Raw genomic sequence first — 11,150 nt, forward strand, 5'->3', positions numbered from 1 at the left:
TTTATGTAGGTTATATAGGTAAATTTCTGTGTCTAAAAATGAATTTAAATCTGTTATTTTCATTCATTGCATTCTGGAGTATTTTACCCAATGGATTATGTGAAGAAGTGCCACATTCTCAAAAGGTAGGAACAAAATCAAAATACATTGTTATAGTTTATTTCTTTTCACTAGGTTACCGAATGTTACTGTTTAGTGAAATTAGAAATGTACCTAATTTGAGCCAAACATATAATTTTGAAAATGCTCTTCATGTTAGGGAAAAATCAGGTTTTGGAAATAAGAAGTTGTACAGAATGATCTCAACTGGTACGAAGTACATGATAACGTAACTAAAAAATAATTGTTCAGAACCCTGGCACATCCGAGAGACCAAACTTTGTGATCTTGTTTGCTGACGATATTGGATGGGGAGATTTTGGTGCAAACTGGAATCCTAACAAAGATGTCACTCCTAATCTCAACAAAATGGCTGAAGAGGGATTAAGGTTTCAATTTTTATCTATGCTATAGATACATATCCCAAGGGATCAACTTTTGGCTAAATATAAGGACAATGGGAAACAGGACATGTTTTTTTCTCATAGGAAATCATTTTGAAAAGAAAATATTTACATTTTTGCCACAAAGTCAAATAGTTTGGCACCAACAAGTTTGCAAACACAAGGCAGTTGTGCCAAATTCTCGGCCATTTTGGTGACTGTAACACAATACTGTTATGCAGACTAACAGACTTCCATGCTGGATCATCAGTTTGCACTCCATCTAGAGCAGCTTTGCTCACTGGTAGACTCGGTCTTCGTACTGGGGTGATTGAAAACTTTGTGCAAGATTCCATGGGTGGACTTCCTGTCAATGAAACCACTATTGCTGAAGTTTTGAAAGAAAGCGGATACTATACTGGAATGATAGGTAGGTTTCCATGTAAAGCAAAGACAATTCTGAATGTTTCATCCTGTAGCCTGCAGAAACAAATCAAGGTTACAAAAACGTTGGCTAATATGGGACCCAATGTAAAAAAAGCATAGGGAATATATTACCATTTTAAAATAGGTTGTAGTGTATGAGCAATAGCAAAATGTGCTAAACCACCATTTTAGTTTTTCTTGTTGTTTCTACAAATCTATTTTTTTATTATGATAATAACTAGGTAAATGGCATTTGGGAATGAGCCACGATTTCCACCCCAGCTCAAGAGGTTTTGACTACTATTATGGACTTCCATATAGTAATGACATGGGTTGTGTGGATGTACCTGCTTATAACAGGCCAGAATGCAAACAATGTCCAACACAGATTTTAAATGATGAAAGTTCTGATTTTGAAGGAGGACCTGTAGGTATGTAAAAATATTTATCAAAAGTTTTTATCCATGTATTATCTGCAGCACAGTTGCCTTTTTGCTTTATCATTTTATTGTTTAGCGTTTTATTGTTTTTTTTTATGATGAACACTGTACTTTCATTTACCACATTTGCATGGCCTATCTGTCATAATTTAATCGTTTGTGGACTGTAACCCATACTGTTATGTTTTTACCAAGTTTTTCTCCAGTTATATCAGGGCTTCTTACACTTTTTATCTAAAAGCTCACCTTTCTAAGATTTTTAGTTGTTGTACTGTTTAGATTAGAAATGTGTCACAAGCTAGCCCTTAACTGTGTATACTTATTTCCCTGTAGAATGTCCAAGTTATTACACAGCCCTTCCACTTTACAAGGATTATGAGATTGTGCAACAACCTGCAGATCTCACAGCATTGGGAGATTACTATGCTGAGAAGGCTGATAGTTTTATAGATGCTGCATCAAAGTCAGGAAAACCTTTTCTACTTTACCTTGCATTTGCTCACCCCCATGTCCCACTGGCATTTGCTGACAGGTTAGTTAGATTAGCAGAACAATGCAATGTAACAATAATGTTCTGACTGGAGGGTGTTTTTGTTGAAAACACATTTAAATGTGAACACAGGTTTAAATCATAGCATGCCAGGCCCCATAAAGGGGTCATACCAAATCAAGGCGGTTTCCCAAGCATTCCCACATGGAGTAGACTAGAAAAATCTAGCCTGTGGTGGAATTCAAACCTACGGCTAGAGTCTATATGGGACTTGCGCTCTACCAACTTAGCTACACAGGCTCAGTGGTAAAGCCGCCGAAAGTTGAATCACAAGCACTGTTGCCTGCCTTGTATGCACATGTCAGCTTCTAGTAGGGGATCGCCACTTCGACCATCGATTATTTTGTTGTTTAAATTTGTCTGTTTTTACATCCTCTTGTGGCATGTTTTTAGTTCTAACACACCTAAACATTAGTGGGTCTTCGAAAAATGTGAAATAAATAAACACTTTGTAGTTCATTTAAATATTTGTGTACATAGCGGTCGTAGACTTTAAGAAACACTTTTTGAATGTCCCTTTCAATTCCAGATTCAAGAATTCCACTGATGTAAACACGGTTTATGCTGACACCTTGTTCGAAATGGACGACATTATTGGTCGAGTTATTAATTCATTAAAACAAAGTGGAGTTTATGAAAATACATTGACATGGTTTACTGGAGATAATGGTCCTTGGGAAAGCAAATGTCCATACAGGTACTGAGCAAGATGAGTGATAAATACATTAGTTTCACAATTATTAACCCGACTGTCTATTATATATTATCTGTCTGCTATTAAGGTGCTACAAGGTTTTGAAAAAGTGTGGCTAAAAGATGGCAAGGAGTCTAAAGTTAACAGAAAAGTTACTTAATATAACATGATTCTTAAATTTGTTTTCACTATTATATCAATGTTGTGCATCGAAAGTGCGTTTATCGGTGCACTTTAGGGCAAACTGTTTGTGAACTACTGGATTATGATGTAATAAAAAGCAACTGCAAAGCTTTGTACCAGGTATATGCCACAGTTTCAATCTCCAACTCATTGACAAAAACAATTAATAACTTACAATCTTAAAAAAGATTTGTGTCCAAAATGCAACAATTAAGTAAACAAAGTTTTTGATCTGTTTCAGACAAGCTAAAGGGATCTTTAAGACACAAATTCAATAGATTGCCCGATTAAGGAATCACTGTATCACAATTGCAAACTGTTTTTATAGTTTTTAAAACTGTTAACTTTGTAATATTATTGACAGTGGAAGTGTTGGTCCTTACCTCGGCAGCTGGCTTCCTCAAACTTACAGAGGAGGATCCACAATGAAGACTTCGACATGGGAAGGTGGACATCGAGAACCAACAGTGATTGTTTGGCCGAACAAGATCCAACCAAACACAGTTAGTGATGCACTGACATCAACATTGGATATATTTCCCACTCTCATATCTGCTGCTGGTGCTAAACTACCTGATATGAGGAAATTTGATGGAATCGATTTGAATGATTTTCTGGAGGGAAAAACTACAGAAGCTCACACAGTAAGTTATCTTTTTTGAAAGTGTTTGGATAAAATGTAATTTATTCAGTGCTATAAAATTTGGAACACCACTAAAATAAATGTCATTTATTGATTCAAGCCAGTCAGTTGCTTCAAAAAGCCCATTTTCCCATCTTTTACAAAACTGTTAAGTTACTGGTTGACTTGAATTGAAATACTCTGGAGTTAAGTTTCTAGAGTTTAGGTGGTAGACTAGTCAATTCTTGTTTGTACACCAATAAACCCAAATTGAGCATATATTTTTAGACCCATACTCTTTTAAACTAAAGAATCCTCGTGAATTTTTATGAACAGTTTAGGAATACTTGAAAATTAATTGCAAAGATGTGGTGACCCTATTTTTTTACACATTTTTTTTCAAAACTGGAAATGTAAAAGCAATAAACCTCTGGTACTCAGTTACCAAAAGGCTTTGTGAGCTGTTGTAATTGATTTTCCAGCAAAAGCAATAAGCAACACAAAGGTTAAAAAGCAGAGTTTTTGACCTTTAATTGTAGCCATGTTAGTTAACTTGTTTTATTACCCAGGAGCTCTTCCACCCAAACAGTGGGGATACACCTATCAATGGTGAGATTGACACAGTTCGAATGGGACCCTATAAAGTGTTTTGGAAAACAGGGGGGATACAACCTGATTGTGATCGTAGACTTGCACGTGTTGTTAAACATGATCCACCTCTAGTATTTGATGTTGTGAATGACCCAGCTGAAAGCACACCTCTCACCAGTGAGAATACACATAACTTAGATGAGGTAAAATCATTTTATTGAATGAAACTTACTTCAAGTAAGCAGCACACAGTGCACACTATTTCAACGTATAAGGTCCCATCAGTGCAGCTGGTGACAAGATATTGGCAATATTGCCTGGTGTAGCCACCCAACGACACTGTTTGCAGCTACTCATCATGCCCGTGCTTAAAATATAATAAAAATACTTTGTTTTTAATAATTGAATAATAGCTTTTTTCACTTCATTAATTCTGTGTTGTGTTATAAGCGAAATTGTTGTCGTTCAACATTTTGTAGATGCATATGTTTTGTATTTAATCATCTATAATGGATTGTCATGGGTTACTTTTTTATAATGGCTATGGTGAGAACAAATCTAGAAGAATACTATTGTTTGCTCTTTTACAACTATTTTAGGTCTGTGGCTGCTGTGCCATTTTGCTTTGTCATGTAGCAGTGCTTAAATACTGGTTTTTGTATTCAGTATCACACCTTCAACGGACAAGTTGTTGTTTCTGGCATTTACAATGTTGACACTAAAGATGCATTTTTACGATTTCAGATAATAGCATCAGCCACAACCCTTCGATCTGATTTACTTGCTGATATTGCGAGTGACAACACAACAGTTGCTGATTACTCCCAGTCCTCTGATGTGTTGCCTTGCTGTGATCCAACACAGTTCTACTGCAGATGCAACAAGCAAAAACTTATGTTTATACCAGAAAAATAAATAGTTCTGCAGATTAAAAAAGAGAAAATGTTTTGTAATTGGGTTTTTCTGTCATTTGTGAAAAGGTGCTTTGTTAATTCAAGTTCAGATCTACAATGAAACATGCCTATGCAATATCTTTATATTTGTTTTACTGAACATTTTTAAGTCTGCCAATTTCTTTTCAACTAATAGTTTTTAATTGTTGGTTTTAGTTTAACTATGCAATTTCAATGACTACTTTGGGTGTTTACATTATTGTACCTTTATATTAAATATTGTTTTAAAATTTAGTGTTTTCTGATTGTTTCAATTTGTGCAATACTACCTATATTAATTTCACTGTGGTTGCATATTATATTTTACGCTTATCTTCTTATTTGTATTAGGTATATGATAAAACTGTCCTGTTTGACCAAGTGCAAACCTATTTTTGTTTGTGTATTTTAATAATATTGAGCATATGGCATCACAACTATATGAAAACAACCTTTAGGTGGCTAAAAACCACCCATAATTGTGCTATATTGTCACATTTGTTGAATACCTAGTGTTAAAAATGGTGCATACTTGATTCATTTTTTTGCAATATAATTTACAATATGCACTTAAATATTTTTTTTTATTTTATGCAAAGATTATTGGTTTACTTGAATTCTGTTTTGAATAATCACTGTTTTGTGCAATTGCAGGTTTTACATTTCGGTTAATTAGAAAATTTGTGTGTCTAAAATGAATTTAAACTTATTTTCATTTTTGGCATTCTGGTGTATTTGCACAAATGGATTATGTGAAAAAGTCTTTCAGTTCGAAAAGGTAAGAACAGGACTAGGTTTAATATCTGAAAAGTGAAAATGTTTTCAATTTCGTATTCATTTTGTAATATTATTTTGATAGAAATATAACTTTCACTAACAAATACTGGTGGGTTGTGTAAAAATCAAAATGCAAGCATAAAAAACATTTTGTCATGTTGTTTAATTTGTGCAACTCTAAAAATGAGCGTATTTATGTTTTCCACATACTTTGGGCTGTTATGTTTGTTTCTTCTGTCACACTTTATTGTGATCACAAATGTTTTTTTGTGAGTTGTGGATTACTAAACACATAAGTTTTATATAAAACTGGACAATAAAGTTAAATTTGTTTGATATCAGAACCCTGGCACATCTGAGCGACCAAACTTTGTGATCTTGTTTGCTGACGATATTGGATGGGGAGATTTTGGTGCAAACTGGAATCCTAACAAAGATGTCACTCCCAACCTCAACAATATGGCTGAAGAGGGATTAAGGTAAGTAAATGTTGGCACAACAATATTACAAATAAAGGATGAAGCTTTTAAGGAACAAAGTCTGTTTTTTTTTAATTTTAGAAAGGTTTTTAAAACAAGTATCATTGCAAGACAAATGACATTTTATTCAAAGCGCCTAATTTAGCGGTGCTATGTCAAAAATTATGTATTCAGTGAGTGTTAAACAAAGGCAGTGTTGCCCAACTGTTAAGACTTAAAGCCTATTTTTACATCAGTCATAACTATTTACAGACTAACTAAAATTGTGAACTATTTGAATACTACATGTAGTTGAAAACTATTTTCGCCCTAAATTTTTTGGCAGACTCACAGTAAAAGCACCATGTTTAATACAAGATTGCAACCACCATGTAAACTGATTTGCATACTTTTCAACTTGTGTTTGTGTTGCATTACCAAACCTTTACTAGCAAGCAACAACACTTGTTTTTCAGACTGACAGACTTTCACGCTGGAGCATCAGTTTGCACTCCATCAAGAGCAGCTCTTCTCACTGGGAGGTTGGGTCTTCGAACTGGAGTTGTGCAGAACTTTAATCAAAAGTCTGTCGCTGGACTTCCACTAAATGAAACCACTGTTGCTAAAGTTTTGAAAGATAATGGTTATTACACTGGAATGATAGGTACTGTTTTTGCTGTACTTGGCATTAATAGTATATAATTTAAAAGAATGTTGCACAATATAATACCTTTTAAGTCATAGATTTTTAATTATCTTACTTTTTTTGGACATACTTCCTTGAAAGATTTTTTTTTTGCTCTCACAGGACATATGATATGTTACACTTCTACCATCACTGTTTTAAATTTTTTTTATTGTTGGTGGTTTATAGGAATATAAGTATAAATGATTGTGATATATTGTTGGAAAAATAAAGCACTTTTTACTCAGGTAAATGGCATCTTGGTATGACTCAAAAATACCATCCTCGATCAAGAGGTTTCGACTACTACTATGGACTTCCATATAGTAATGACATGGGTTGTGTGGATGTTCCTACTTATAACAGACCTGAATGTCTTGAATGTCCCACAAAGAAATCTTTATTCGAGGAAATATTTTATGGAGACCAGACAGCAGTTCGTAAGTATACCTGCTAAACTGATTCGAAAAGTGTAAGTTAGCACTGTGGTTGACAAACATCAAGGCAAATTGGTTACACCATTAGTCAGATTTCTTTGTATTGTAAAACAGTGGGACATGTTAGTTATTAATACTGATTGCAGATGATTTAAACAATTTTCTATTTGCTAGTTACTTTGTAAGTCTGTTTATATTTTAGGTTTTTGTATTTTCGTAATTGTTAAACACAACGTTAACATTTTTCTCCCCACCTCCAGCTTGTGGCGGTTACTTCTCTGCTTTGCCACTTTACGAAGATTATGGGATTATTGAGCAACCTGCCAACCTCACCGAACTCGGAGATCATTACGCTGAAAAAGCTCAAAATTTTATTGACGCTGCTTCAAAATCGGGGAAACCTTTTCTACTTTACATAGGATTTGCTCATATGCACGTCCCACTTACCCATGCTGCAAGGTAGTGTGCGTTTTGTTGGTTTCAAAAAACTTCTTCCAGCAAAAATTTAAATTACCAAACTATTTCCATAAAAATGTAAAAATTCTGTAGTACTTCCAGTTGGGCCAGCACAGCTAAGCAAGAGCCTTTAGCTCAAAAGTACAATTAAAAGAAAGGGTTGATGACTTCTACCTTGTCCAATCTAAAAAGAGCATTTTTGTTGATTAGTTTGTTTGTTTCTGTGCAATTTACAGGTGGCTAAACAAGTAATAAACAATATTTTACTTTATTTCATATGTATGTGCATACAAGACAAATTAAATTACAGGGTCAAAGTGTAGTGTCTGTTATCTATAGGCTTTGTTTCTTTTTTCAATTTTTCTGACAAACTAAAACATGTAGTTTGGACACTAATTATTGAATAATAGCTTTTTACTGTTTAATTCTGACATTAAACTTTTCACATCAGTTTTTAACAAATTCTTCCACATTACAGATTTACGAACTCCACTGATGTAGACACAATTTATGCCGACACTTTACATGAACTTGATGATGTTATCGGTCGAGTTATTAAATCATTGAAACAGAGTGGAGTATATGACAACACTCTGACTTGGTTCACTGGAGACAATGGTCCATGGGTGATGAAATGCCCCTTCAGGTAACTACAAATAATACAAACATTTCCAGTGTACTCGGCCACCTTAGGATTGTATTTTTGGTTTGTAAATAAGTTGCATTTATAAGGAATGTGTCCAACAAATGTTCTTAGACTAAGAATAGTTTGTTTGCATTGCTTCTTAATTGGATATATCAATTGGCAACAGAGAGGAAAGACAATTTCTTGAAATACACATTGTTTCATGTACACAGCGGAAGCCAGGGTCCTTTTCTTGGGACTTGGCTTAAAGATAAATATGGAGGTGGCTCTACAGCAAAGACCACTACATGGGAGGCAGGACATCGAGAACCGACAGTGATTGTTTGGCCGAACAAGATCCAACCAAACACAGTTAGTGATGCACTGACTTCAACATTGGATATATTTCCCACTCTCATATCTGCTGCTGGTGCTAAAATGTCTGCTTATCGACATTATGATGGAATTGATTTGAATGATTTCTTACAAGGGAACACTCAAGATGCACACAAGGTACATACCAGACCCAATTGCATTTATTTATGTTGACAGCGTTTTTGAAGATTTTAGATAAGTTGATTCTGCACTACATGGAGACACACCTAATATTTTTGTGTAGTTGTTGTGACATGTAAACATAATTTCATAACAGAGCTTATTTAAGGTCTTTCAACAAGAAAATGGCAAGTATGGCTAAAAACATGCACAGAAACTCTACCAGTCTTGATTATAAAGCAATGGTTTTCAAGCTGTGTTCAAAGAAAGTCAAGTTGCGTATGTTCAAAGCAGGCTGTTTCATTGTGTAATTGAGGTTTCAAGGAAACTTAAAGAATGTCGGAGGGCTCTGCATGTTGGAGAGGTTATGGACCCAATTAAAGAAATATATTTTTGTATTTCACTAGAATCTGTTCCACCCAAACAGTGGAGACACGCCACCTTTCGGTGAAATTGACACAGTTCGAATGGGACAATATAAAGTATTTTGGAAAACAGGCGGAACACAGCCTGATTGCAACTACAAATTTGCCCCAGTAGTAGAACACGATCCACCGATTGTGTTTGATGTTGTGAATGACCCAGCTGAAAGCATACAACTGACCAGTGAAACAACACCTAAATTGAACCAGGTACTACCATTTTAGTTTTGTAATTTGCCCACAAACAGTTAAGTGTATGCTGTGTTTTATAACCAGTCATGTGAATATTCAATAAGTGTATGATAACTTAGTGAATCATGTAAATTCTCAGTAAGTCATGTGAGCACTTTATAAATCATGTGAATACTCAGTAAGTCATGTGAGCACCTATTAAATCATGTGAATGCTCAGCAAAACATATGAACTCTTAGTAAATCATGTTAATACTCAGGGAGTCATATGAGCACTTTATAAATCATGTGAATACTCAGTAAGTCATGTGAGCACCTATTAAATCATGTGAATGCTCATCAAATCATATGAACACTTAGAAAATCATGTGAACACTCAGTAAGTCATGTGAGCACATAGTAGATCCTGTGATTGCTCGGCAAATCATATGAACACTTGGTAAATCATGTGAATTCTCAGTAAGTCATGTGAGCACTCAATACATGCTGTGATTGCTCTGCAAATCATATTAAAACTCAGTAAATCATGTGATTGCTCTGCAAATCATATTAACACTCAGTAAATCATGTGAATGCTCATCAAATCATATTAACACTTAGTAAATCATGTGAATGCTCTGCAAATCATATTAACACTCAGTAAATCATGTGAATGCTCAGCAAATCATATTAACACTTAGTAAATCATGTGAATGCTCAGAAAATCATATGAACACTTAGTGAATCCTGTAAACACCCCATAAAGGTCTATTAGGCTTAACTTTCAACCTTCCTGATGTAAGTAAATTAACCCTTGACTTCAATGTTTTGCCATTTCAGATAATAGCATCAGCCACAACCCTTCGATCTGATTTACTTGCTGATATTGCGAGTGACAACACAACAGTTGCTGATTACTCCCAATCCTCTGATGTTTTGCCTTGTTGTGATCCAACACAGTTCTACTGCAGATGCAAGAAAGATAAATTGAGATTTACACCTCGAAACTAAACAAATAGGCTAATGTAGGAAGGTCGATAAAATTATGATATGTTCTTGTCAATTTATTTTTCACATACTTATTCCCTCACCTTGAAATCATGTCTGAAACATCAATCCACACATTCTTGTGTAGAAATATTTGTCAAATATTGCTGCGTTTTCCTAAACAAACTCCTCATATGCTTGAAGCGGACTCAGTTCTGTCTGAATCTGACGCAAACAATTTTCTGTGATCTATCAATATCTCAAAAATTACAGAAATTTCCACTGTGAATTACAAAATTTTCTGAATGTATTGGATACAAAAGAATCACACCATGTTATTAGTTCCAAAAAGCTTTTTTTCTTTTCTAATTGTGTCATAAAAACTATGCAAATTATAATGATTACTTTTGTCTTTTGCGTCATACTTTGTCACTCATAGAGCATAATAATATGAAGCATTACCATGTTGGTAATAAGAAGGATTACCATTTTTTCGAGCAGTTACCATTTTTATGCAATATGGCATTAGAGTTACATCAAATTTGGCAACTAGCTGTGTTCATGTGTATTTTATATTCCATATCTTGGCCATATGGTCAATTATGAAGATTCTTAAAAAACAGACTCTCATCATTTTTTCACTTTCAATATGTATGCATTGAAATTGTTTTGTTTTTTTGTCTGTGCTTTCATATCACACATTATATGGAAGGGAATA

The 11,150-nt window shown here is 34.5% G+C and overlaps 1 protein-coding gene across 4 annotated transcripts; it reads left to right on the top strand.

The window, feature by feature from the left end:
* On the top strand, positions 1-11,148 carry LOC145232084 (arylsulfatase G-like). 4 transcript variants are annotated; one of them, XM_080096592.1, is made up of 9 exons: positions 1-125; positions 352-488; positions 6,632-6,819; positions 7,089-7,280; positions 7,538-7,736; positions 8,212-8,379; positions 8,592-8,871; positions 9,261-9,485; positions 10,286-11,148. In XM_080096592.1, the coding sequence occupies exons 1-9, from the start codon at positions 39-41 to the stop codon at positions 10,454-10,456; spliced, it is 1,647 nt and encodes a 548-aa protein (XP_079952718.1). In that variant the 5' UTR covers positions 1-38; the 3' UTR covers positions 10,457-11,148. The 4 variants fall into 4 exon arrangements, with proteins under 4 accessions (XP_079952718.1, XP_079952720.1, XP_079952721.1 ...); XM_080096594.1 differs by lacking the exons at positions 6,632-6,819; positions 7,089-7,280; positions 7,538-7,736; ... (2 more) ...; positions 9,261-9,485; positions 10,286-11,148 and adding exons at positions 725-912; positions 1,151-1,339; positions 1,682-1,880; ... (2 more) ...; positions 3,967-4,191; positions 4,733-5,574; XM_080096593.1 differs by lacking the exons at positions 1-125; positions 352-488 and adding exons at positions 4,904-5,698; positions 6,040-6,176.
* Positions 11,149-11,150: the final 2 nt, after the last annotated feature.

The sequence above is a fragment of the Phallusia mammillata genome, chromosome 6 (assembly GCF_965637545.1).
Source record: "Phallusia mammillata chromosome 6, kaPhaMamm4.hap1.1, whole genome shotgun sequence".
NCBI classification, from domain to species: Eukaryota; Metazoa; Chordata; class Ascidiacea; order Phlebobranchia; family Ascidiidae; genus Phallusia; species Phallusia mammillata.